The sequence below is a fragment of the Aspergillus heteromorphus genome (assembly GCF_003184545.1).
Source record: "Aspergillus heteromorphus CBS 117.55 chromosome Unknown BO70scaffold_31, whole genome shotgun sequence".
NCBI classification, from domain to species: Eukaryota; Fungi; Ascomycota; class Eurotiomycetes; order Eurotiales; family Aspergillaceae; genus Aspergillus; species Aspergillus heteromorphus.
Genome location: NW_020290436.1, coordinates 41,820 through 68,908, shown reverse-complemented (window position 1 = coordinate 68,908; position 27,089 = coordinate 41,820). Strand labels below are relative to the sequence as shown.

Here is a 27,089-nt window from a genome sequence, read left to right as displayed (position 1 = left end):
TGCGCGGTCATGTGACGTCACGTGCGTCCGGAGCGTTGGCCTGGCGGAGGGGGCAGCAACAGCAGCAGCAGCAACAGCAGCAACAGCAACAATGCAATAATAATGCAAAGTGGTCCCTCTCCCCTCTCCCGGACCAAGTCAATCTTTCGAGTTTCTCTCTAGACCGTGGAGGGTGCGTGAGTGCGCACGAAGTCGGATGGGAGGGCGGATGACTCACGCGGTACTGCGTCGAGTGCGAGTGCCAGTAACTTTGCCAACTGCGCCAGTTCTGCGACGCCGACGCTCTTTTCTCCCCCGCCATCAACCGCAACTTCTTCTCTCCCTCCCCCACCACGCCTGTGCCCTCACATCGCCGGCTTCCCCCCCCCAACGATCCTTTTCAACCTCGCCCTCGGCCTCAAATCCCCCCACCTCTTTGATTCCGCCCGGTGAAAAAACCAAGAAGTCGCCGCCGCCGCACAAAATGGCTTCCCTGACCACCAAGACCGGCCAGGTCGTCGACCGGCTTGTCTTGGACTCCATGCTGCGTCGCCGTCTCTTCTACACCCCCTCCTTCGAGATTTACGGCGGTGTGTCTGGCCTCTACGACTACGGCCCACCCGGGTGCGCCATCCTGAACAACATCGTCGATCTGTGGCGCAAGCATTTCGTCCTGGAGGAGGACATGCTTGAGGTCGACTGCTCGATGCTCACCCCCCACGAGATCCTGAAGACCAGTGGCCATGTCGATAAGTTCGCCGACTGGATGTGCAAGGATCCCAAGACCGGCGAGATCTTCCGCGCCGACCACCTGGTTGAGGAGGTGCTCGAGAGCCGCCTCAAGGGCGACAAGGAGGCCCGTGGCCAGAAGGTCGAGGTGGACGAGGAGAAGGAGGCCAAGAAGAAGAAGAAGGTCAAGCAGACCAAGGTGGTCAAGCTCGACGATGCTGTCGTTAAGGAATACGAGGAGATCCTGGCGCAGATCGACAACTTCGACGGGCCCGACCTCGAGAAGATCATCGCCAAGTACGACATCCGCAACCCCGCCACCGATGGCAACCTCCTCCCCCCCGTGGCCTTCAACCTGATGTTCCAGACCTCCATCGGCCCCAGCAGCAACATGCCCGGCTACCTGCGCCCGGAGACCGCCCAGGGTCAGTTCCTCAACTTCCAGAAGCTGCTGGATTTCAACCAGCAGTCCATGCCGTTCGCCTCCGCCTCCATTGGTAAGTCATTCCGCAACGAGATCTCGCCCCGCGCCGGTCTGCTGCGGGTCCGTGAGTTCCTCATGGCCGAGATCGAGCACTTCGTCGACCCCGAGGGCGGCAAGAAGCACTCCCGGTTCGCCGAGGTCAAGGACGTTGAAATGACCCTGCTCAACCGTCACGTGCAGCTGTCCGGCAGCACTCAGACGGAGCAGATGACGATTGGCAAGGCGGTTGAGACCGGGCTGGTGGACAACGAGACCTTGGGCTACTTTTTGGCCCGGATCCAGCTGTTCTTGACCAAGCTGGGCGTGGACCCCAAGAGGCTGCGCTTCCGCCAACACATGGCCAATGAGATGGCGCACTACGCCACCGACTGCTGGGATGCCGAGTTGCAGACCAGTTACGGCTGGATCGAGTGTGTCGGCTGTGCCGACCGCAGTGCTTACGACCTGACGGTGCACAAGAACAAGACCGGCGCTGCCCTGGTTGTCCGGGAGACACGCGCCGAGCCCCTCAAGGTCGAGGAATGGCAAATCGATCTGGACAAGAAGAAGTTCGGCCCCCGCTTCAAGAAGGATGGCAAGACCGTCACGGCCGCCATTGAGGCGCTGTCCCAGGAGCTGCGCGAGAAGCTGTCGCTTGACCTGGAGCAGACCGGCAAGATTGAGGTGGCCGTGGAGGGCGTCCCCTCCGGCAAGGTCGAGCTGGACAAGGAGCTGATCAAGATCGAGAAGCGCACCCGCGTGGAGAACGTGCGCGAGTATACGCCCAATGTGATCGAGCCGTCCTTCGGCATTGGCCGTATCCTGTACAGCATGATCGAGCAGGTCTACTGGACCCGTGAAGGCGACGAGGCGCGTGGTGTACGTAGCTCCCCGACATCTCCCCGATCATCTTCTTTCTGGTCTGACATGACGCTAACGCATTCGTCCGCAGGTTCTATCCTTCCCCCCGGCCATTGCCCCGACCAAGGTTCTGATTGTTCCCTTGTCGACGCATCAATCGTTCGCTCCCCTGGTGCAGCGCCTGACGACCAAGCTGCGCCGGATGGGGGTTTCCAACCGGGTGGACGACTCATCGGCCAGTATCGGCAAGCGATACGCTCGCAACGACGAGCTGGGTACCCCGTTCGGAGTGACAGTGGACTTCCAGTCCGTCAAGGACGACACATTCACCCTGCGCGACCGCGACTCGACGAAGCAGGTGCGAGCCAGCGAGGACGAGATCGCGCAGGCGATCAAGGCGCTGGTGGAGGGCGAGGAGACGTGGGAGGATGTGCGCAAGCGCCTGCCGGAATTCACTGGGCAGGAGGTCGAGTAGACGACGAACACGGGCAGAACAAAACGGGGGCGAGGGGGAGCGCATATAGACCGTCCAATACTACTACTTCCTTACCGTGTTCTACACGTCGTCTCTTTTCTTCTCTCCTCTTCTTTCCTCTTCTCCTTCTCCTCGTGAGGTGGAGTATGGTATGGGTATGGGTATTAGTCCCGTGCTGGTTGGAATTTTGAATGCGTACTGAGATGGTAGAATATTACCAAGCTACATGGTTTAAGTACTGCCATTTATGCATAAGTAAGTATTTCCGTCGAAGGATATGTTGATATAAGTTGGAGATTAGTAGTAGTAGTAGTAGTAGGAGGAGGAGGAGGAGGAGAAGGAGGATCGCCAAGAGATCGCGGGAACGTCACATGCTGGCTTCTTGTTGCTTCTTGTCTACGGAGTACATCCTCTCTACTCTCTACATCCTCTCCCTCTCCCTCTCCCTCTCCCTCTCCTTCTTTCTTCTCCTCCTCGTCACCACAACCTGTTTCATTGATACCTATTCTAATTCTTATCATTTTGCAGTCAATGGCTCCCACCATCCCCTCCGCCAAGCTAACCCTGTCATGCCCTCTATTTGCTGCCGACTTCGACCCGCGCAACCCGGGCCTCCTGCTAGTCGCCGGTGGTGGAGGTGAAGGCCGCAGTGGTGTCGGAAACAAGATCGCAAGTCATGCCCTCGTCCCCTACTGTTGCCCTGGCCGGCTGAGCCTTGGACCCTAACCGCGCACCATTTGTCATCTAACAGGCCCTCCTTAACACCGCCAAACGGCACGAGATCTCCGAGGTCGTCGACATTCATTTATCGCGCGATGAGGACTCTGTCACCTCCCTGGCCTCTGCCCAGACCACGGATGACTCCATAGTCGCCCTGGCTGGCATCAACAGCTCCGTGGCGGAGCAGAAGCGCGACAACAACCAACATCTGCGGTCCTTTCGCATCGATTATCCTCCTCGAAAATCCATCGCCGCATCCGCCGCAGAGCAAGGAGGAGAAGAAAAACAAGAGGAAGAGACGAAGAAGAAGAACAAGAAGAGCCCTTCGTCTGTCTCACTGTCTGCCGGCAAAACCACGCCGTTGTCGCGTGCGTCTCTCTTTCGAACACTCGAGGGCACCAAGTCCTCCGACACTTACCAGCGCATCCTACGCCTGTCCCCATGGAAAGCAGACACGGGCTTTTCTCGAGTTGCAGCCATTACAACTGGTCTCGCTCCCGCAGGTGAGATCGTCTTCTTCGGCGTCACCACCACTCCCAGTGCATCCGACGTTATCGGGCGAATCCGTCTGAACAGCGATGAGGAGGCTGAAGATGTCGACATCACCGACCTGCCCGAGCAGGGCAAGTTTCGCGTCGCCTACACCAATGGCGTCGATGTCTTTGTCTGCGAGATCTCATCTGATACCCGGTCCAATGCCTCGCCCGACGTACAATGCGTCTACACCACGCCCTTACCCGATAAAGGGTCCCGAGCCCGGCCCAAATTCCGGGCGCTACGTTTCCTCTCCCCGACAGTCCTGCTGCTTCTTCAGAACGCCCCAGGCCGCACAGGCTGCGAGCTCGTGCTTCTTGGTCTACACCCCTCGACAGGCTCCGAGAAGAGCACCACGACAGGAAAGGCTTCAATCATCCGCCGCAAGAAGCTCCGCACCACTATGAAAATTGGTCTAGGCTTGGACATCTGCAACTTGGGCCCCGGTTCCGACTCAGACAACCAACAACAGCAGGCTGCCATCGCCATCTCCGGCAGCGACCAGTCCATCGAGATCCTGATGTTAGAGTTCAATCCTAACGCCAGCCGGAACGGCTGCGGCCCTCTAAGGCGCTTCACCACTCTGCGCGACGTGCACCCCTTCGCCATGACCAAGCTCTGCTTCTCCTCCTTCCACCCGCCATCCCACCCCGTCGCTCCTGAAACGCCCCCGCAATACATCAAACTTGCCTCCGTCAGCATGGGCAACACTGTCGTCGTGCATACTCTCCCCCTCTCACCCTGTCCACCCGCCAGCCGCTATCCACGCTACGTCCTCTCCATGCCCGGCGAATCGGAAACCTGGACCAACCTCACCAGCAGCGTCGCCGCCATCTTCTCCATCCTCACCGTCTGCATCGTTCTTCAGGCCTTCACTGAAATTCGCGGCGCCACGCCCCCCTACCTCGGCGCCACGGACTGGCTACCCCCCAACATTCGCGATGCTATTGCCCGCCCATACTATGCTCCGCTGCCTGTCCTCTCACCCCACTTATCACCGAACCCCAAAGCGGATCCGCCCCGAGGCTGGGCCCAGTCCCTGCGCGATCAAGTCACGTCGGATCATACTATCCTCATCCATTGCAACCCAGACACGAACACCCTCCTAGTCGACTCAGCTGACCAGGCTACACTACAGGGGCAGATTGAGCCTGGCCCTAGACGCTGGGAAGAGCTCTCGGAAGAGAATCGCTTCGAGTGGATCCAGCAGCTTACACATGCCGGCTACGAGCCACTCGAGCCCGACTCCGACCCAGAGTCAATCTTGGATGGCGTTTTGCTCGGTGAGATGTGCCATCAGTTGCCCATTGAGGAGATCCCCTGATTTCACATGCATATACCCTTCCCCTCCTCTTCCCCCTCATCCTAGATGGTATGAGTTCGTTACTTGTATGTTACGTGTGTATGCAATCGGGGTTCATGATGCCCGGACGGGGAATGAGTTGGTTCTCATGCTTGTTTTGTCACGTGTTGGGATGGTTGGTTATGTCTTCCTCACGCTACACTGCACTGCACTTGGTGACTTGGGATGCAATCTCAGGCGTACGGGTCATACCGTATCACAACTTTCTATATACCTACGATTATATGCTGCTATGCACCGGTTCACATTCAAATGTACTATTATCCCCAACCTTTGGCTGGCTGTTATTATTCTCAAATAAATTATTCTTTTGTCTAAACCCCTCTGGCTCCAAGTACCGCATGATCAATCAACAGCTCCTGTGAGCCAGATCGGCGGACGGTCGATTACTTTTCTCTCAGCCGCTCGCTATGAACAAGGATTCCATCGTGGACTCGTCAATCGAAACAGACATGTGCAGCACGTACATCTGGAAATCAAAATATTTCAATCAATGCGGGTCCATGTCGAAGCGTCGCAACTCATTATCTGCCTTCAGCTGATCCTCTCCTTTGCTGGTGGATCTATTTTTCCCCTCAGTCTCGCTCTTCGATTCTCCTAGTATGGCCAAAGAAACCAACCGTACGCATCACCAGGCGTGGTTTCGCTTCGCTGAGAATGTGGGGAAGCAGCCTCAGATAGAACCGCATTGTAGAAGAGGATTGGGTAATAAGATTATGCACGAATGTAAGAGGACATCGCAAAAAGGAAGGGGGTGGGAATAGACACCAAGACGAACGCCGAATTATCCATGCCGAGTCCGCGGACGATAAAGCTGTGCAGCGAAGATATCACAAGAAGAGATCGGATTGCGATGGAGGTCGTTAGGGGGCAGCAAAATCAACCGCAGGCGCGTAAATGTGACCCATATGTGCGTGAGAACAAGATCTGGTGTAAATCATGAGAGTGAAAGAGTACGGAAGGCGAGTGACGTGTCGCGATCAATGAGGACCAACGCACGCACCCCCCGCGATGGCTAGTCACTGTCCGCTGTTCTTCTTCCAACGAAGCAGCTCTGCCAGGCTCGCAAGGCTGCAGCCCAGCTTGAGGAAGTCGTGGGCCAGCAGTTCATCAGCGGTGGCACGGTTGGGCACGGAAACACATAGACAGACACTCAAGAAGGATTTTAGTTCCTTGCTCAGCTTCTCCGGCTTCTTGAGGCGAGGAGTGCCGTTGGTCGCGATAAGATACAGGGCTTTGAGGGGCTCTTCGTTCAAATAAGGAGGCTCCGATTCGATCATCTCGATAGCCATGATACCCAATGACCAGCAATCTACCTTGGGGCCGTACTCCTTCTGCTTCACCACTTCGGGCGCCATCCAGTACGGAGTACCGACCATGGTGGCGCGCTTGCTCTTCGACTCGGTAAGCTTGGCGCAAAATCCGAAATCGGCTGAAGAGAGTATGTTAGCAGGGCTTGCTCGTCATTGTCGACATAACGTCGAGGCAGCTACTCACTAATCTTGACGTGACCCGCCCGGTCCAGAAGGACATTGTCACTCTTGATATCACGATGGATAATGTTCTGGTCGTGCAGATGAGCCAGTCCCCTGCAGGTCTAATAACGACCTCAAGTTAGCATCATTCTCCGAGGATCGACTCGCGCGTTTATGCTTAATGCACGTACCTCCAAACAGATCGTGGCAATCTGGTCTTCCTGGATCACCGGGTTGTTGTCGATGACATCCGTGAGAGCACCTCCCTCCATGAATTCCATTACGACCCACAGCTCATTGCTCTGCTCCTGCAGGAACGAGTCCAGGAAATTGACAATGTTGGCGTGTTGGCTGTCCTTCATGACAATGATCTCGTTGACAATGAGCTCCTTTCGTGGCTGGCTACGCAAATCCATCTGTTTGATTGCCACTTGAGTTCGTGGACCATATTGCCGGTAAAGCTCACGTGCGACATGGGACGTGGCATGCTCCTTCACTCGTGCCACATAGACGGATCCAGAGGCACCTTGTCCGATCTTGCGCTGCTTGCTATAGGACTCCGCTGGGTTATCTTTGGAGACAACAGACCTCAGCCGATCCATGACCTCATTCTCACTCATGTTTGACATGCGCACCTCCCTCTGCCGTGGCTCCGCCTTCTTCGAGAGCGCGGCCTCGGCCTGGCGAACACCATCAGGAACATTGGCCTTGCTGGTTGCCTGCTTGTTCGCGATATTGAGGGGCTTCACGGGCTGGACTGGAGCAGGCAGCTTGCTGGGGGGCGGACCCTGAGCCGGCTGCGCTTTGGATCCACTGTTTTGAGCCCGCGCCGCGGGAGATTGGCCCTGAGGTGGGTAGCGGGAGCTCGGTGAAGACTGCTCGTCACCCCGCGCCCTGGTGGAGCCATTGGCGTAGTCTCCTGGTCGCTGTCCAGCGGTTGGGGGAGACGGCGCAGGGCGCTGTGCAGTGAGTTGACGCGAAGGGTCTTGACGGGACGAACCCGGGGCCTGCGGGGCCGGGCGGCTCGGCTTGTAGCGGTCATCCGATGCTCCGCTGTAACCACCGAGCTCCTGCTTAGCCATCGGGACGCGAGTCTTGGGCAGTGACGCGTTGTACGCCTCCTGGTCAACTCGGCTCTGCTCCTCGTCCCGCTGACGGGCGCGACGAGATTCTTCTTCCACGCGACGACGTTCTTGGTCCGCCAGCTCGTTCATTCTTTCCAACTGATGCTGTTGCTCCAAGGCACGATCGAAGTCCGGCTTGGCATGGGACTGCGCCGGCGACGAGGTGGCCGAGCGACCACTACTGCTGTCCAGACGTTGCGCGGGACCTGGGGGCGGTGGTCTCGGGGGCGCGATCGAACTTCCCACAGAATTGCCGCTGAAGGGCTTGGGTTGCTGGTTGGGCGGCGAGGCCAGGCCAGCGTAATACTGCGGGTTCTGTTCACGCATCTTGATGTCGGAGTAGAATTCCAGGACTTCGATGACCGCCTGGGGGTTCTTTTTGTAGTCTTCCTTGGTGATGGCGGACGCAGTTAAGAGCTTCTCCCACTCCGGTGGCAGACCCACGAAGGCGCCTGTGCGCGGGTCGAATCCGACATGCACGCGATGGCTGAAGTTCGTGGGGTTACTCACCCCTCCCATACCGGGGCAGCGTTCGTAGATCTTGTCAATCCAGTCGTAGATCTCGTCGTCGCTTTTGACTTCGCAGGTGATACTCTTGGTGGGGACATCGCGGGTGATCACGGCGGCTTTGGAGGTCACATCCTTCGGGTTAGCGAGACGAATGATCTCGAACGCCATCCGAGTATCCTCCGAACGAGAGACACCGGTCACCGCGGTCAGCGGTATAGAAAGCACAATCTTGCCGGTCTCGTTTTTCAGAAAATCCAGGCGGAATTCACGTAGGATTAGGTATCGTTGGTTCCAGGTGGCCAGGAACTTGTCTTCCTTGCAGCGAACATACCCCTCTTTGATGACGGCGACACCTCCCCCAGCCGACTGCTCGGTCTTGGTGCGCGTGAGCGTAGGGGTGCTCGTATTGGGGAACAGGGAGAGATTGGCCGGTCCGGGCGTGCTTGGAGAGTTCAAGCCCATTTGGCCGAACGAGGTCGCCACGCTGGAGGGGTTTGAAGGTAGAGTGAGCTTTGGGCGGTCGGCTGGCGGGCGGGGGCAGGCCCCGGATTCATAAACTGATCTGGGGAATACATACTGCAGCCGTGTCAGCAGCGCGCCCGGAAGAATCACAGGCGTCGAATACCTCGGGGTGGGAGAATGTTAGAAAGAAGACAAGGATAGCTCACTTTTCGTAGGAGGCCATGTAGCCGGGCCGGAGTGGAAACCGAGACGCAGGACTTCCGAGGGGAGGAGGTTGGCTTCCTCAGGGGCGAGGGAAGACGGAGGACGGGAGGGAGGGACTGGGGGGGGTGGATTGTGAAAGGGCGGACCCGGCAACAGCACCAGGGCTGCTGTACACTCGTCACTGCAGGAAGGTCAGCAACAACAACCCCATCACATGCGCAAGGCTGGGAAATGGGAAGAGAAGAGAAGGGGAGGAGAGGGAGGGGGGGAGGAATCTGTCATGCTGCGACCCCTGGTAATAGCCCCCCCTGGAAATAATAGATACAGAATCTACTCCGTAGCAACGAGCCCGTCTCGCCGGAACAGACAGGGCGGCGAGGCGGGCGGTTGTTCCAGATTGTGGTCGCAATTTGGGGACCCATTGCGCGTACCTTAATGTACCTTAATGACACGAGTCGTCAGGTTTCTCCGACCCAAGGGAGGCCTGGCGCTGGCGAGGGAAGCTTCGAGCGTGAAGGACACACGTCTCGAAGTTGGCAGCCCCGTTGGCCAGGCGCGGTGAAACCAACGAACAGTACTAACTACCACCGAGCTGGGGCAGAAGTAAGCAGGAAAGATGCAATGCAGGGGAGGTGCAGGAGGGTGCAGAAGGGAGAGGGAGGAAAGGAATGGAGAAGGGGGGGGGGGGGAGTGGGGGGAGGCGGGAGGTGGGGGGAGTGAAGGAGGTAATAAGACGAGTAAATTGATGAGAAGGAGGGAGGGGGAGAAAAAAAAGTGGGAGTGGAAGCAAAATAAGCAAGAAAAAAAGTAGAAGAAGCAGAAGCAAAAAAAGAGGAGGAAGAAGAGGAAGATGAACAAGAACAAGAAGAAGAAGAAGAAGAAGAAGAGGGGGCGCAAAAAGGGAAGGCCGGCCGTCGAAGAAAGTCAGTCGAGGTTTCACCAACAGCGGCTCCCCAGGGGGGCGCACGCGGGTCTCTCTCTCTCTCTCTCTCTCTCTCTCTCTCTCTCTCTCTCTGTTCGCAACAGAGTTCTCCATTGAAAACGGAGACTTGCCCTCCTGCTCTTCTCGCGGCGAGAGACAAGTGTGAGCCATGGTGGTAATGGCGACAGTAGCAGGGGTGGTGAATAGTGGATGGGGAATGGGGAATAATGGGGATGGCAGATGGTCTATAGTAGTGTATTGTAAGTATAACCCCCCCCCCTTATAAGAGGTACAGCATCGTCTTGGAGGAGGTTTCATATCCAAAGCTAAATTCCAGATGATCTCAGGATCGTACCATCGATCCATCGATCTATCGATACTATCGAGTATCTCTACGGAGTACAGCTCCATCCCCAGGCATATGCGACTCGCCCCCTTCCGGGAACAACAGCAAGATGCAGTGGAGTGCACCACTCACTCCTATGTACCGAATCTATCCTTCTCCTCCATAGTTTAGATGGAAAACGTCGTGGCATGTCGCAGCGACACATGGCAGATTAAGGGGGGGCCGAAAGCCAGAATCAAATTGATTAACCGGACGGATATCCTACTTATTTAGATACTCCGTCTTTCAATAAAGATAAAGATATTAATAACTATCCCCTCCAAGGATCGGAGGGACCGACCCACGGGTCGATGGAAACTCTGGGTTAAACCCGATCCCCCCCCCTCGCGGCTCTTCCCTGGCATCTGGCATCTATCTAGATAGATAGATAAATAGATACGTTGGTATTGATTGATATATTATATTACTTCCAACTACAACTTATTACGCATCAACGCTCCTCTCCAAACGGGTGGTTGAACTTCAGCAATCCATTCAGACCTCCCACCCATCCATCATGCGCCTCTCCTCCGGTGATCCGTCGCATCACACACGGTACCCCCCCTTGCCATTCATTCTTACCATGCCGCATCTCCTCATCCCATACCCGCGCCTCCATGCCCGCCGTCAGTCCCTGCCCGATGTTCACCCCGTCAATGCTGACCTCCAGCTCCCGGCTCCGGTTTTTCGCGCTGAGTCGGAGGGTGATCGGGGTGCTGGACGGCAGCACCAGAGGCCGGAAGCTCAGGCTTCGCGCACAGATCGGCGTGAGCAGGACCGCAGGCACGAGGGGGTGCACAATGCTGCCACCACTACTCAGGCTGTATGCCGTACTACCTGTCGGTGTTGATATGATGATTCCATCGGCTACCGCCTCCGTCAGGAACCGGCCTCCAACATAGACGTCCAACACGGCCAGATGGGGTTCCTTCCCCCGATGCAGAAGCACCTCGTTCATCACATACATCCCCTGCCCGTCCAAGGTGTTCGGCATGGAAACCGATTTCGCTTCCCGTGGAACGGGGCTTCCGTCTGCGGTGAAAAGTCCAACCTTCAGTCGGTTGCGCATCAAGATCCGGGCCCCACGCGTCAAGCCCATGGACTTGCCCCGCACGGACGACCATCCCGTAGGCCCTGCGCCGAGTTCAGGCGACTCATCCTCAGATCCCGGCTTGGGATCACCCAGCACGCTCGCGCGATCCCCGACCCCCGCCCCCGACATATACACCTCGCGGAATGCGCGCTTGTACTCGGCCAGCTTCCATTCGCTCAGAAAGCCCAGGGTCCCCATGCTGAACGACAACACGGGGGGGACGTTGCAGCATGTGGCAAACAGTGACGAGGCATGTAGGATGGTTCCATCGCCCCCAAGAGTAACGGTGAGATCCACCTTGTCGTGCAGGGCCGGCCGTAGTCGATCCAACGTGGCGGAGTATACGGGCGATTGAAGCGACGAATGCACTTCCTCGGCGACGCTGGGCTCTAGGATAATCGCGGTGGACGGATAGGTCGACGTCGCGTGACTAGAAGGACCATTTGAAATGACATTAGCGCATGCTGCCCGTCCCTCACTCGCCCCCCAGGCCGGTCTTCGTACTTGGCAAACTCAACAAGTGATGCAGTAACGGCGGCGGAATGGTCCTTTTTCACGACGAGGATGTTGCGCGGGGGCGCCGGCCATTGTAGGGAAAGTAGATCACCCACTTGGGATTCTGCGCGGGGACGTACGAGCCGGTCAGTATCCTGCTGAAGAAGAAAGGGGGGGTTGCAGGGGCGTTGACGCACACCTTGATATCGGGGGATCAACCGTGGGGGGAGGATGTCAATGTTTCGAATCTCCGCACGGCGCGAAGAGAAGGAGAAGCCTCGCGTCCCGGGTATCATCCGTGCAGCGGAGCGGAGTCGCACGGTCGCGGGCTGCATTGTAGGATTGGGGAGGAGGGGCCGAAAGTCGGGCCATGAGGCATGGAGAAAAGATTACTATTGCTGAGTAGTAGTAACTAGTAGTTGTAGTAGTCGTAGTAACGGAAGGAGGGGGTTTGACCGCCCGCCCAAGGCGGACAGGACAGACTGACTGACGTAGGCTGCGGAGCGCGTCATCTTTGTTGTCCGATCATGCGCCCACACAGCAAGAATATCATATAACTCAAGTACTACAGTTAGTGCGGACGGAGTCCTCCACACTAGCTTCCCCTGCCTTGTACATACTACTTCCTTCTTTCATGGCCTAGATACTTCTTCGATCGTTAACCCATACTACTCTGTCTCGCCGCCCTGGGCTCCCCAGTCCCCTCATTATCATTACACCGCTTTCTCACCTCCAGTGCGTGCTACCTCTGGTCTATCTACCTGCAGAACAGGACAGGGAAAGCTAGACACCTAAGCTAACGTGTGCTCGATCTAGCCTTGTTGTCTCGAGAGTCTGAATCTCGGATATCGATCTGCCAGGTCTCCGTATACCTATATCTATACAGTACACATAGATAGGTAATCATCATGGATGATACCTCCGGGCTCCGACCCCGGAAGCAGGACCCCCAACTAGCCTTGTCCAAGGAGCAGCTCCCAACCCCCCCAGATGAGACGCCTCGTCTGAAACATGGCCTTGCAATGCAGCTCCTCCGCTCCATTTTGCTGGCGACATGGTTCAACTGCTGCTGCGTTGCCATTCTAGCGACCCAGGTTATCGGTTCCCCATTGTACGTGGTCAACAAGGACTACTACTACTCGTACATGGCATACACAAAGCAGTCTTTTGGGCTGGTTATCACCGCTCTCACACAGTGGGGGTGCCCGACATTCGTCCGCGTCAGCGGGGACAGGAGTATACGCGGTCAGGTCCATATCGCCGCGGATGGGCGCTTGAAGACACAATTTCCGGAGCGCCTGGTGCTGATCGCGAATCACCAGGTGTATACGGATTGGATCTACCTTTGGTGGGTGGCCTATACCAATGCAATGCACGGCCGCATCTTTATCATACTCAAAGAATCCCTCAAGTATATCCCGATCATCGGGCAGGGCATGACCTTCTACGGGTTTATCTTCATGGCTCGGAAATGGCTGTCCGACAAGCCGCGGCTGCAGCACCGCCTGAAGAAGCTGAAGATCCAGCACACCGGATCTCAGTCCGTGTCCCCTCGGTATGACCCCATGTGGCTCTTGATCTTCCCCGAGGGGACCAATCTCTCCATCAACACCAAGCGACGGAGCAAAGCGTACGGAGAGAAGCAGGGAATCCCATCCCTGAATCACGAGCTTATTCCACGCTCCACCGGTCTGTTCTTCTGCCTCCAGCAGCTGCGAGGCACGGTGGAATGGGTCTATGACTGCACGGTAGCTTACGAGGGGCCTCCGTAAGTATTGAGCACGCTCCCCTGCGATACATGCTGAACCCACCGCTGACCCTTGCGATCCTTCCCAATAGAAAGGGCAGCTTGCCCGACAAGTACTTTACTCTCCGGTCGACTTACCTGCAAGGCCGACCGCCCACATCCGTCAACATGCACTGGCGGCGCTTTGCTATGTCGGGGATTCCTTTAGATGACCAGGATGAGTTTGACTCATGGCTCCGAGAACGCTGGACCGAGAAGGACCAGTTGCTTGGCGAGTACTATGAAACAGGGAGATTCCCGTCCGAGTTGGCCGGCTCCATTGATGTCGGTCTTAAGTCTGAAGAGCGGGAAACTGCCGCCGCCGCCGGGTATGCCGAGACTTACGTACGACTGGAACACTGGGCTGAGGTTGGTCGGATCTTTATGGTGCTGGTAGGCGTGGTGGTGCTCTGCAAGATTCCCAAGCTCTTGGGGCTCTGATCGGATAAGAAGACCATCCCTACGATAGGGCTGGTCTGGAACTATTACGTGCTATGACCGATCCTCATATCCAACCGTTCTATGACCTGGGAGATGGCGCTTGGAGTAGGTATCATTGTGGTTATTTCTACCCTACCATTTAGTTGCCTAATGTCCTGTCTGCAGTCGTGTCACGGCCACGACTATCTCACATGACCGGTTAGATGTACAATGGAAGATACAGTAGGACTATTATAATAGTAGTGGTGGTGGTGGTGGTCGTCGTCGTCGTATTCTACTGCGCCACGGCGGGTGGCGGTGCAACACTCGGCCCGGAAAGCCTCAGGCAGAGCGAGCGCCAAAGTAACACTCACCGTCGCGGCCACCAGCGACCTCAACCTTTTGTCGTCCCTTCGCCTCTGCTGCAACCCCCCGAGAGTTCTTCTTGTTCGTCTCATCCGCAAGAAGAATCTCGTTCCCGTTTCCCTCCCTACCAATCCTCTACAATCTATCTCAGGTCTCACCCGATCATGAGTTGAGAGCTGAGAGCTGAACCACCAGCCACTTAAGCTCCTTTCACCTCCGAACAGGCGCATCTCAAGCCTGTCTACCGATAATTACTTCAAGTGAAGCTCGCACAAGCCATGGCTGCTCTTCAGAATGGCCACGCCAATGGCACGAACGGCGATTCTCTTCCAACGGATAACCTTCGTTTTTCTGACATTCCCTCCGCCATCGACATCCCCGCGTCCACCCTCGACAGCGAAGTCGAAGTCAGTCTGGAGATCCTACCGGACGACCCGACCGAACTCTGTACCCTGTTGGAGAATGAAAAAGCGGCCAAGAATTTCTGGGTGACCATTGCGCTGGCATACGCCAAACAGAAACAACTGGACCACGCCATCGACATCCTAAACAAAGGCCTCGCCTCGGTCGCTCATGGGGCGACTAAGGAGAAACTCGGGCTACTGGGATGGATTTGTTGGTTGCTGATGCTCAAGAGCCGACAAGCCCCCCGTGTCGCGCCAGAAGGGGAGTTGTACACGGAAGCCAAGACGAAAGACCACTATCTTCAACTTGCAACGTCAACGCTGAATGAGGCGTCGCGGTTGAACCCGGCCTTCCCTCCTCTCTTCCTGGCGCGTGGTGTCCTGTCGCTTCTCCGCTCTTCGCTACACCCGCCGCGACCCGTTCGTCCCGGGACTGTTGATACCTCCGAGCGAGTGGAGTCGCTGCGGCAGGCGCTCAAGTGCTTCGATGAGTCGTCCAAGGCCTTCGGTGGTCGGAACGTAATGGCCATTCTTGGTCGCGCCAGAACGCAATACCTACTAGGACGATACGCAGAGGCATTGGAGGGCTATCAAAAAGCGTTGATGAAGATGCCTGGTTTGACAGACCCTGACCCGCGCATTGGTATCGGAAGTTGTTTGTGGCAGCTAGGATTCAAGGACCAGGCCAAGGCTGCTTGGGAGCGGGCGCTAGCATTGGTGAGTTGGTCGCTGGCTTATTTTTCATCTTCATATTACTGACTGTTTGCTCCCGCGCGGTAGAACCCTGACTCGAAAGTTGCCAACATCCTCCTTGCCGTGTATTACCTCTACGACAGCTCGCGACATGCCACAACAGATCCAGCCTTTGGCTCGTTGTACAAGGTGGCTATGACCCAGTACACGCAGAAAGCCTTCAAGGTCGACAAAGAGTACCCCATGACGTGCGCTTTGTTTGGCAGCTATTTCCTCTTGAGGAAATCATATTCCACAGTCGAGACACTAGCCCGCAAGGCAATTGAACACACGGATGTGATGCAAATTGCTAGTGACGGATGGTATCTGCTCGGTCGGAAATCACATTACGAAGGCGACTTGACGCGTGCGGCGGAGTACTACAACCGGTCGGACCAGGCTCGAGGCGGTGGTGAAAAGGGGTATCTCCCCGCTAAATTCGGCGCCGTACAAATGCAAGTGTCTAGCAAGGACTACGATGGGGCTAAATTCCGTTTGGACAAGATTATCCAACAGACCAAAAATGCCGAATGCATGGTACTGCTTGGCGCGCTCCACGCCGAGGAAGTTTTCGCAGCACAGCAAAATGGCAGTAAGGAGGACAAGTCGGCCGATATCAAAAAGGCCATCAGTCTTCTGGAGTCGGTCCGCGCGCTTTGGAGGGATGAAAACAAGAAGATTTCCCCCGACGAGTCAGTTTTGGTATACCTATCCCGCCTGTACGAGCAGACGGCTCCCGAAAAGAGCATGCAGTGCCTCGCCCAGCTCGAAGAGATGCAGTTGGCAGAGGTCGCAGAGGAGGAGCGCCCTGAAGGCCTAGAGGACACGGAGCAGATCAAGGCGACCCTTCGTGTACACCTCCCTCCGCAGTTGCTCAATAACATGGGGTGCTTCTTGTATCAGGCGGAGAAGATTGAACGAGCCCGGGCCATGTTCCAGGCAGCCCTAGACGCTTGCGTTCGATCGAAGGAGAAGGAGAGCGATCTTGACACTGATGCTCTTGTGACCACCATCAGCTTCAACCTGGGTCGTACCTACGAGGCCGCCGATATGCCAGAAGAGGCAAAGAAGGTGTATCAGGGTCTCCTGGAGCGCCACGCCGACTACACGGAAGCCAATGCAAGGTTGACTTACATTGCCCTTCGCCAGAGCCCTACAGATGAGGGGCCCAAGAAAATGGCTAAGCTCTATGAAGCTGATTCGACCAACCTCGAAGTCCGCGCACTGTTTGGTTGGTATCTCAGCAAGTCGAAGAAACGTGCCGCGAATTTAGCTGAGGATCACGAACAACGGCACTATAAACATACCCTCCAATACTACGACAAGCACGATCGGTACTCGTTGACCGGTATGGGCAACATCCACCTGTCGACCGCGCGCGATATGCGCCGTGATAGCGACCAAGACAAAGAGAAACGTCGCAAGATGTACGAGCGGGCGGTGGAATTCTTCGATAAGGCCCTCCAGCTGGACCCCCGCAATGCGTACGCCGCACAAGGCATTGCAATTGCGTTAGTGGACGACAAGAAGGACCACGCCTCGGCGGTACACATCTTCTCTAAGATCCGGGATACATTGCGCGATGCCAGCGTCTACCTGAATCTAGGTCACGTCTACGCGGAGTTGAGACAGTACACGCGGTCCATTGAGCACTATGAGGCTGCACTGTCTAAAGACCGGGCTCGCGACGCGCAAATTCTGGCTTGTCTGGGCCGAGTCTGGCTGCTCAAGGGCAAGCAGGAGATGAACCTGCCAGCCATGAAGACCGCCTTGGACTACGCGCAGCGTGCACATGCGGTTGCCCCCGGGCAAGCCCACCTCGAGTTTAACGTTGCGTTCGTGCAGAACCAGATTGCCTCCCTCACGTACGGTCTCCCAGAAACGCAGAGGACGGTTCAAGATGTGCAGGAGGCGGCCGATGGGCTTCATCAAGCGGTGGAGACGTTCGGTCGTGTGTCTCTGGCCAAGAACCCGCCCTACCCGGCTAGCGCACTGGAGCAGCGCGCGAACATGGGCCGAACGATCATTAAACAACTCGAACGCGCATTGCAAAGCCAGAAGGACTACGAGGAAAAGAATGCAGCCAAGCTCCGGGAGGCGCGGGAGGCCCGCGAAGCGGAGATACGTCGGCGGGAGGACGAAGTCCGCAAAGCGCAAGAAGCCGAGCGCGAGCGAAAGCAACGCGTGGCGGAGGAGCGGCAGAGAATGATCGAAGAGGCGCAACGGCTCGCGGAGCAGCGGGCAGACGAGGAGCGCGCGCGTGAGGAAGCAGAGATGACGACGGAGTCAGAGACGGGCGCCAAGGTCAAGCGGAAGAAGAAGACGTCCAAGCGCAAGAAGAAGCGCACCGAAGACGACTTTATCAACGATGGCGAATCACCCAGCAAGGCGAGGAGCGAGGAGCCGGACAGCGAGGGCGACACGGCCCCGAAGAAGCGCCGGCGCCTGGAGCGTCGGGCGGGCGGCAAAACGCAGAGCAAGTACAAGAGCAGTGAAATGGTGGTGGACTCGGACGATGAAGACGAGGCAGACTCCCGGTCAACGCCAGCGGCCCGATCCGACAACGAGGACCAAGAGATGCACTACCATGGGGCGGATGACGACCAGGAGGAAGAGGTTGTGCGGCGGCGGCGAGCCAAGGTGACCCGGCGCGTGGCTGATGACGAGGACGAGGACGAGGACGATGGCGAGGAGACCGCGGCCGTGGCTGGAGGGGGCGCAGGAACTGGGGCTGAGAACGAGGGGGCGACGACAGCTGGGGGCGAGAATGGAGGTGAGGATGGGGTCGGCGAAGAGGAGGATGATGGACTGTTCAATGACGATGGCGATGATACGGAGATGAAGGAAAATGAGGAGTGATTGGGATGGATGGAAGGATGGGTCGGCTGTTGGGTGGATGGGTTTCGCAGGCCAATTGTAGTTTTACTGACTGTGACTTTTGCTCTACTGCTTCCATTCGATTGTGTATTTGAAAAGAAGGCGTTGAGAGGGAGGGGCCAACAACCCCCATTGGGGCCATTAGTATAGGAGCGAGCCATGAATGAATGGGATGGATATAGGTGCGTACAGGTAATGCAGTAGGTACCCAGTCAGTATGCGAGATGTGGCCAAAGTTGATGAAGGTCAAGTCTACTACCTCTGCCCCCTAAACCATATCAGTTGATCCTATACTTACTTTCAAACCACGTACTACATGTAGATAGTACTTGTGAAGAAGTGCGAAGTGCGTGCTGTACCTAGGTAGGTAGGTGAGGTGATACCCTCTCATACCATCAATACAGTAATATATCCGTACATGTATTATCTGGTACCTTACCCTAGTATTACCCAGGTACCAATTGGGGGGGGGGGGGGGGGGAGAGAGAAAGAAAAAGGGAAACCTGCCCCCGATTTGGCCGACAGCCCAGCCAAGTACTACGACAGTATCTACTACTGCCGGACTAAACCAACGACCCCCACCATAATTAACTGCGACGGGTCCTAGTATCTGGCCAGGAGCCGGTCTAGACACCAGGGATCGTCAGGAGTTCGAACGATGGAGAAGTTGGGGGCGCCGAAGGGGTGATGGTGCCATGATGCTACACGCTAGGGGAGAGGACGATGGGACCGGAGGGCTGGGAAAGAGGCCCGTCGGATCAGACGTAGAGACTACTACTTACTACCTTAGTAGATAGATACCTAGGTAGAAAGGGGGTGGTTCTATATTTTAAAGTTGACACTGAGACAGTGGTGTGGCAGAAACCGTGAGCTGTGTGGCTGGACCTGTTGATGACCAAGTGAGGATGTTGTGCTGACTGCTGAGGATGGGGGTTGGCAGTTAGAACTCGGGAGGGGGGGAAGGGGGCTTGGTGGGGGCTTAAGGGCTTGAGGGCTTGAGGGCTTGCGGCCTTGGGGGCTTCGGGGCCTTGGGGGCCTTGGGGGCCTTGGGGGCTTCGGGGCTTGGAGGCCCCTTGGGGTTCTTGGGAGGGGTAAAGATGTGTGGAGGAGGGGTTCGATGGGAGAGAGTGTGTGCAACCGTACCGAATATCTCCTCCTACCTTACTCTTACTCAGGTACCTACCGGTACCTACCTACCGTATTTAGTTACCTTAGGTACTGGTACTTACCTACTGTACCTACTACCTTAGTAGGTAAGATGTACTAATCCGTAACACCGACGGAACAGTATGTGGATCGGGAGCCTCAGGAGCGGCAAGTGACGGAGAACCATTCTTACTTACACGCTGTCAGTCAGACCGCTGCCTGCCGGTCAGAAAAAAAAGCAACAAGCCCGGAGGAACAAGGAAGAAGAACGTGACGGCTGCACGAGAGATGCAGGTACGTACATGCACGAGATCCAGCCGGTGCTACGGAGTATCTACGGAGTAGATACTAACATACATTGGCGGTGTGGTACCTACCTTAGGGGTTTCAGGTCTCGATGACCTGATCGGAGAGAGATCTGTATGACTGACTGACTCAACCAAATGTAGGTAGATTTACAGAGTATCCAGTATCAAGCCCATCTCATATCCACGGTCACCGCAGACGGACAGCCCTGGCTTTTCCAACTGCCGAGACTGGGCATAGGCACGAGTTTTCTTCCCTCGGGTCCGAGGCACGAGCCGATCGACCCAAAAACAATAATAACAACGCGTCCTGCCATGACGAGGGCCGATATTATTATTAGACCGTCCTCCAGCACGGAGTACGGACCACCTGCTTGGTACGCACCGAAAGTGTGCTTGTCTAGGTAGGTACTCCGTACTATATGTATGTATCTATCTAGTATCCATCTAGTATCTACGGAGTACTCCCGCCGTATAATAAATACTAATGGGTCCATCTGGGTTCGGACATCCTGGTCACTGCATGAATCTACGATTTGGGGGGGGGGGGGGGCCAACCAGGATGGTCGCGTGTCGATTTAATATGATGAGTCGATTTCACCATGTTGAGTGGAACCCGTTGCAACTCAGCCAGACACTCCAGATAGATAGATGGAATCTTCCACAATATCTCCGTCAGACGGAAGATATCTAGACACTAGATAGATAGATACTTTCATCATCTACTACTAGACTAGATACTACATACACTACTACCACTAGACGTGAACTGTCCCCCAAATTCCCGGAACCATGGTTACACCCTTCCTCGCAGACGCTCATCCGTGGATTCACTGTCTTCCCCCCTTAAAGTCTATCTATCCGTCCAGAATATCCCGATTCTCGACACCACTCAGGATCCGCTCGGCGTTCACAAAGTTCAGCCAGGCCGAAAAGCTCCCGTCGGGCGTCCAGTCAAGAGCCTGGAAAGGTTAGGGCTAGCACGACTCCGGTGGTCGGTGGAGAGGACGTTGGACTTAAGCGAATGTAGATCCGGTGGTGCCTGACTTGACATCTCGTATTGTCGGCCCAGGGGAGGAAGGATGTATTCCCAGGCTGTTCTGGATGCAACTTATGTAAATCTGCTGTTGCTGCTGCTAGAAATACGCACGTTTGGTCCAAACTATCAAGTACCCAAAGTAGCTAGTGTACTGTGCTTCCATGTATTTGCAGGTTGATTGTGGGCTGCATGCAGGCATGTGTGCTGTGTACAGAGGACTTGAGTAGGTATCTAGTAAGCACATACAAGGTAAGTACGTATGCATGCCCACAATCAACCAATCCATCAATCAATTGCTCGCTATGGAGTAGATATGGGGGTCTTTCCCAGACAAACGCGCGATTATTTATCACTGTCGGGTGGGAGTTAGTAGGACAGAGTGCCGAGGTAACCTGCAATCTGTTGTACGGTGTATTATTATTCCTGTTAGTATTACATTTATTATTGCAGCTCCATGCATTATTCTCCCCTTTCTCGTCGCCTATCAGCCCTCCTGTCTTCTATCTACTTGCCCAGCCCAACGGACCTCCCCGTGGGATCGATCATCGCTGCTGGCCGAGGGCTGAGAGCTGAAGGGGGGGGAGGGGTTCGACAGGAGGGACCTGCTTTGATCAGTGCAATTAATCAAGTGAATACAGAATACAGTCATATCATAGTACCTTAGTACAGTACCTAAGGTAGGTACAGTACAGTAGGTGCCGGGAGTACGGCGGTGTACCACCTTACGTCAGTAACTGTGTAGTAGTTAACTACCTTAGTTAAGTTAACCAGTTAACTAGTCCTAGTTGGTTAAGTAAGCAGCTGGGACACTTAATCATCGGGGCGTAAGCAACCATGTTTTACTAGTATCTACCAACTAACCAGATAGTATTCTGGTGGTATCTGCTCCGTCACCACCCACCCCTGTGTACACGCTGTGGGTTATAATGTCATCTTATAGGTCATGAGGTTGACAAAACCTTTGTTCCAGATACAATCCCTGCCGGTCATCTAATCCAAGGGGGGGGGGATTGTATCCACGGACATCCATGTACAGAGTACTTACTTACTTACATAGTATATATATAGCCCAACCTGTGGAAGTGGGATTATCACAAAGGCATTGTTCAACAATGCCCCAGATAGGCAAAAGCCGATTGATCCGCCCAGTCACTTATGTATCTGATATACGGAAGAGCGGAATGAAAGAGAAAACAACTGTACTCTGTACCTCGCGAGCACTATTCTATCTATAGACCATCGATCTAGATCCTTGAAGCGAACCGGGGAGCACTGTAGAAGGCAGAGATAATAGAGTGTTCATCAGCATCAGACAAGGCCATCAACGTCTGCGCGAAAGGAGTGAGGGCCATGTCATCTCTCTTGCTCACTTTCTCTGTCTGTGAATCGTTGTTATTACATGTCCTTTCTTCCTTCACTGATTGCATCGCCCGTCTCCACAGAACATGGTCTACTTTGTATCTCGGACGAACAGCCTCGGGGAGGAATCGTCTAATCATAGTCGTCGTACGGAGTGCCCCGTGGCTTCTTCGGGGTTCACACCTGTTCCTCCCCTGCTGTCACTTGAATCTGGTATGTTTGTTGCTTTCGAAAGGAGTTATCCACTCGGCCCTGTGTGTAAATAGCTGCTCCCCGGTCCTACCTGGGGGCTGGGGGGGTAAGCACAACAGCATTCGGGTGGGATGTGGACTGGATCTGTTATCCGGAGAATACCCCCGTCGTGGTTACTGTTGCATCCCAGCCTCCAGCTTAGGGGACTAAGCACTAGGACCCCAGGATATAGGTAGTTATAGGTAGTACCTACTTAGTATCTAGTCGACGAGTCGTACTCCGTACATGGCGGCTGGGCCAGGCGGTCACTAAGAAAGACGCTAGCCATGGAGGAATTCCTGACCTTGGGAATAGATTACTTACTTTTCATCCTCCCTGAAGAGGCCCAATGATCGATAAGAATAATAATAACTCGGCTGGTCAGATTAAGAAGAGAAGAGAAAAGAAGAGAAGGTTTCAACGTCCGCCCACCTTGGTGTGAGCTGGGGGGCAGTACTTACCCTCCTTACCTTAGGTTACTTCGTACCATACTGTTTGACATACGGTACCTTACCTTACTTTTGCGTACCGGTACCGGTATGGGTGGATACCTATGTAGGTACCAGGTACCGTAGTAGTACTACTGGACTGGCCGCTCTCGTGGTACTTCGTACATACATGTAGTTTCTTTGATTCATATTTGATGATGCTCGTTTCTCGCTCCTTTCCCATCCCTCTCTCACTCTTTCTCTCTCTCTCTCTCTCTCCCTTTCTCTTCCTCGCCCCTCCTTCGTCGTAGTTCTTCCCTAGTTTCACTGATGATCGCTCTTGCTATTTCCTATTCTTCCCTCATTTCCCCAGGATTTAATCAATTCGTGTGCTATTCTTGTTTCTTACCCAGCCCGACCCATTCCGTTCATTGGTACTGCCGTGACTAGTGCCGCAACTACCACTATCAACAACACCGTACACTCACTCACTCACTGAGTACTGCTGCTACTCTTTTACTCCATCCTTTCCCACACTTGACTCCGTATCTTCAACAGCTCCCTCTCTCCCTCTCTCCCTCCCCCCTCTCCCTCTCCCCGCCTCCCTCCATCCCTTCTCCTTGGACAATTGATCGATCAATCTTTTGGTTTGCTTTCTGTGACCCTTGTTGTCGCCTCATTCCTTCTGCATATAACACACACACACACACACACACACACACACACACACACACACACACACACACACACGTCGTGACCAATTTTTTGGATGTTCTTCTCGCATTCGTTTCAACCCTCAACCTAAAACACTCGAGAAACCTTCCCGCTGCCACTCACTAGTACTGCACGACACGGGGCATGCTTTCCCAACCCCGATCTTGAAAACCGTCCGCTTGGCCTGCTCCGTCTTTATCGACCCCCTATCACCCCCAGGTCTTCTGCGCGCGCGATCTTCCTCCTACCATGGTCCTGTCTAGGTCCATACCATCACAATTGGAGGCTTAACGGTCGCTCTCTTGCTCTGCCTGCTTATTTGGCCCCCGAAATTCCCCCCCCCCCAAAAAAAACCCCCAAAACCCCAACATATATAGGTCCGGTTCCCCTTCTACCCCCTACCCAAATCCGGTCTCAAACCCCCCGGCGCACTAAATACTCCTCACCTGGTAGCGTCGTCGACTCGCACCATGTCCCAGCAGGATCTGGACCGTTCATATGCCAGAGCGTCGAATAACGAATCGCCCGAACAATATTCAGTCCACTCACGCTCCCGGTCAACCGCAAATGCTCCTAGCCCTAAGCGATTGTCGGTTTTCAGTGGCCGTTCGCGCAGCAACACCACCAACTCCACTACATCCTCGCGCCGTTCACCTGCCTCATCCATGACCTCTACAGATGCAGCATCGCTGCCCTTACATGAGGACCGGGCAGGTTCTGTATCCGGAGTCCGCCACGAACGCCCTGAGAGTGTGACCAAGTCGCTTCTCTCGCGGGGAAGCCGCATTCTTCGGCGTCAAGGAAGTAAATTCCATATTGTCTCCACGCTGGACGAGGAGGACGAAGTGGAACGTGAAAAGCCTCGCTTTGAGGTCTCGGATATTTTCGGCCGTCATAACAAGCCCCGTCCGAGTGATGCCCGTAAGTTTCTCCTTGTTATTCTTGTACTCCTTTGTCATTGCCCATTGGCTCGCATGCAATACTCATACAAAGGACCTCGATAGATGACCAGCTGAAGAGTCTCATTTCGGACCCCTTTGACTTTCACCATCTGACTCACACGAGCCCATCTCAATTCCAGTCGCTGGAGAAGGCCCGGGAAACCGATCTGGTTACCGAGTTCTCTGCCATCCGTGCCTCCCAGAGGCCCGTCGCTAATCTGAAAGGCATCCGTGCTCAGGATCTGCATTTTCGGGGATTTTCCGCTGAGGATCTCACTCAGTGTAAAACGACTAATGACAATGATGGCCACATGGGTCCCTCGGCAAGCCCGCCAGCGTCGCCGGGTGGTTCCTCGTCAGTGAGCCCAAAGCAGCGCGACGTCAAAGCATCAAGAGAACCGCGCGTCTTCGAAAACTTCTCACGACCTGTCCCAAGAATCCCCAAAACGGGAACAACCACCCCGCCACCGAGAGCCTCGTCCCCGAGATTGGCGTGCTCACCAGAGCTGCCCGAGCCAGCTCCTCGAGCCATTGACGAAATCCTGGGTCTGTCTACCCAGCCGACGTACCCAGAGCATGTGTATTCCCATGTGGACGATATCGATCCTAGCACTTCCTGGTCCCAAATGCATATGGAGGATATGTTCCCGGCTTCCTCGGGCTATGCACTTACCACTGGCGGCAGCAACGACATAGATACCGCTCGCACTTCTTCGATGTCTTTGCCAACTCTATCGTCGGACTTGGAAGACGTCCCGGAAGAAGAGGAGACTACCCCTTGGCACGATGACTCCGAGCTCCATACTAGCGAGATCTCCCCCCGCGCACTTGTACGGGTGAGCCGATCAGATTCAGTCGAGGTACAGTCCGCTTCCATGGCTGGACCCAAGTCTGACTTGTCCATCTACGTGGCCGAGGACTTGTCGAGGAAGTTTGCTGAGGCACTCGGTTCCCCCACCCTCCCTCAACATCGTTTATTGGCGGCGGCAATAACATCACCTCCAGGGCCTCCGACTCGAGAACCAGCACAGACACAGTTCTCCGTCAACAAGACAGCCATCCATGAGTCCACCTATGAGTCTTGGGATGCAGACATAGATTATTGCTATGAGCATGCCGCCGAGTCAAACTCCAACTTTGACTGGACTCGGACTTCGTTCGATGAGCCTCGGCAAGAAGATGCCGGCGTTACTGTCACTGTCCCGGATGAGAGCCATGGCTTTTTTGAATCAGCGCATCTGACTGCCTCAGAACTGTCCATTGACTTGGACCCGAATTCCTCACAGTTGGCACCTAGCTCGCATGTGGTATCTCGGTACACCTTGGACGATGATGTTAGACTCGCCGTTACGCAGAGGGACAGCGATTACTTTCGGCCTGTTAGGTTCGCACCAACGTTGGGTAAACACATCAATACGGATTCACTCTACGAGGACTATCTGACGGCGGACGCCGAGTCAGATCGACACTTCTCTTTCTATTCGCAGACGGGTGTGATACAGCCCATGGAGCAATCGGTGTCCCCGCGAAGTAGCTTTTCCCCTATCAGCAAATGTAACTCGCAGGAAAGCTTAATCCTATCCCGTGCTGCGTCCATCGTGCGCAAACACCGATCGTCCGTCTCGACTGCCAGTGTACCTGAACTCGTACACAGTCTAGCAAGCAGTCGAGAGTTGCATCCATCCGAGCAGAGACTATCAGGCGAACATTCCGGGATGACACGCCCTGACTCCTCTCACCATCGGCAAACCAAGAGTTTAGCACGCGAACTTGAAGCCCAGATTCTATATCGGGCCGACGATTCAAGCCACGAGCTTGCAGGACAAGCATCAACCGTAGGCCCCTCCATCTACGATCGGGCCAGGTCCACTACGGAAGTGGAAGCGGCCCCGTTGATCGCCAGGGCCATCAAGAATGATACTGCGTTTAGGGCCGCACCTCGCCGGAAAGGCAGGGCGTCTTACTCCCTCTTCCCTACCCCAGCAGCCAATTGAGTCGCGATCAACCCGAAGACGACTGTCATCTCTGAAAGGAAATCATACAGACCCTTTGTCGATTGTCCTTATGATCCATTCCTTTCATTCTTCATTCGCCCACCTATAGAACTTCTCCGATGACTTGATGATTTGTTTCCTATTTTTGCGTGGTCTTGTTCATTTTCTTGGTCCTAATTTTTGCTGTGATAAATCCTTGAACAATCCTTCGGCCGATTTCGTGCAGGCTATGGGCTCATGTTTTCTTTGTCACCTGCTGTACACTTGAGTTTCTTAACTGGCATTGTCTCGTGCATTTCTCAGCGGCTGTAATTTCCTAGGGAAGAAAAAAGGTTGGGTGTTTTACTAGCATAGAGGGTTGGGAAAAGGCAGTGAAACGGGGGTTCAGTCGGACAAGATTTGCTCGGCTTCTGTTTGCTCGTTCTCTTCCTTTTTCTCCCCTCCCCCCCCCCCCCCCCCCTCCTTTTTACGGGAGTGTTCTGTCTTTCTTTTTTTGTTCTTGTTGCTGTTGCTGGCCGATTCCAGGTATGTCTCAATATAGAGAGCCGGAAGG

The 27,089-nt window shown here is 55.0% G+C and overlaps 7 protein-coding genes across 7 annotated transcripts; 5 read left to right on the top strand and 2 right to left on the bottom strand.

The window, feature by feature from the left end:
- The first annotated feature begins 86 nt into the window (after positions 1-86).
- On the top strand, positions 87-2,762 carry BO70DRAFT_365471 (glycine--tRNA ligase). The gene is made up of 2 exons (XM_025544075.1): positions 87-2,050; positions 2,124-2,762. The coding sequence occupies exons 1-2, from the start codon at positions 464-466 to the stop codon at positions 2,505-2,507; spliced, it is 1,971 nt and encodes a 656-aa protein (XP_025395775.1). The 5' UTR covers positions 87-463; the 3' UTR covers positions 2,508-2,762.
- Positions 2,763-2,955: 193 nt separating this feature from the next.
- BO70DRAFT_365469 (uncharacterized protein) lies at positions 2,956-5,406 on the top strand. The gene is made up of 2 exons (XM_025544074.1): positions 2,956-3,176; positions 3,259-5,406. The coding sequence occupies exons 1-2, from the start codon at positions 3,039-3,041 to the stop codon at positions 5,083-5,085; spliced, it is 1,965 nt and encodes a 654-aa protein (XP_025395774.1). The 5' UTR covers positions 2,956-3,038; the 3' UTR covers positions 5,086-5,406.
- Positions 5,407-6,015: 609 nt separating this feature from the next.
- Positions 6,016-8,918, bottom strand: BO70DRAFT_416029 (serine/threonine protein kinase CLA4; the record flags this gene model as incomplete). Its single annotated transcript, XM_025547388.1, has 4 exons — positions 6,016-6,556; positions 6,622-6,721; positions 6,791-8,795; positions 8,902-8,918. The coding sequence occupies 4 exons, from the start codon at positions 8,916-8,918 to the stop codon at positions 6,144-6,146; spliced, it is 2,535 nt and encodes an 844-aa protein (XP_025395773.1). The 3' UTR covers positions 6,016-6,143.
- Positions 8,919-10,657: 1,739 nt separating this feature from the next.
- Positions 10,658-12,090, bottom strand: BO70DRAFT_343634 (NADH kinase POS5; the record flags this gene model as incomplete). The annotated part of the gene is made up of 3 exons (XM_025541425.1): positions 10,658-11,729; positions 11,804-11,918; positions 11,994-12,090. The coding sequence occupies 3 exons, from the start codon at positions 12,088-12,090 to the stop codon at positions 10,658-10,660; spliced, it is 1,284 nt and encodes a 427-aa protein (XP_025395772.1).
- Positions 12,091-12,330: 240 nt separating this feature from the next.
- BO70DRAFT_365464 (lysophospholipid acyltransferase family protein) lies at positions 12,331-14,270 on the top strand. The gene is made up of 3 exons (XM_025544073.1): positions 12,331-12,529; positions 12,611-13,562; positions 13,634-14,270. Exons 2-3 carry the CDS (start codon positions 12,703-12,705, stop codon positions 14,019-14,021), a joined length of 1,248 nt encoding a protein of 415 aa, XP_025395771.1. The 5' UTR covers positions 12,331-12,529; positions 12,611-12,702; the 3' UTR covers positions 14,022-14,270.
- Positions 14,271-14,411: 141 nt separating this feature from the next.
- On the top strand, positions 14,412-18,562 carry BO70DRAFT_432217 (putative RNA polymerase II transcription elongation factor (Ctr9)). Its single transcript, XM_025548301.1, has 2 exons — positions 14,412-15,487; positions 15,551-18,562. Exons 1-2 carry the CDS (start codon positions 14,645-14,647, stop codon positions 18,359-18,361), a joined length of 3,654 nt encoding a protein of 1,217 aa, XP_025395770.1. The 5' UTR covers positions 14,412-14,644; the 3' UTR covers positions 18,362-18,562.
- A 5,427-nt stretch (positions 18,563-23,989) lies between these two features.
- BO70DRAFT_382305 (uncharacterized protein) lies at positions 23,990-26,988 on the top strand. Its single transcript, XM_025545530.1, has 2 exons — positions 23,990-24,522; positions 24,606-26,988. Exons 1-2 carry the CDS (start codon positions 24,072-24,074, stop codon positions 26,534-26,536), a joined length of 2,382 nt encoding a protein of 793 aa, XP_025395769.1. The 5' UTR covers positions 23,990-24,071; the 3' UTR covers positions 26,537-26,988.
- Positions 26,989-27,089: the final 101 nt, after the last annotated feature.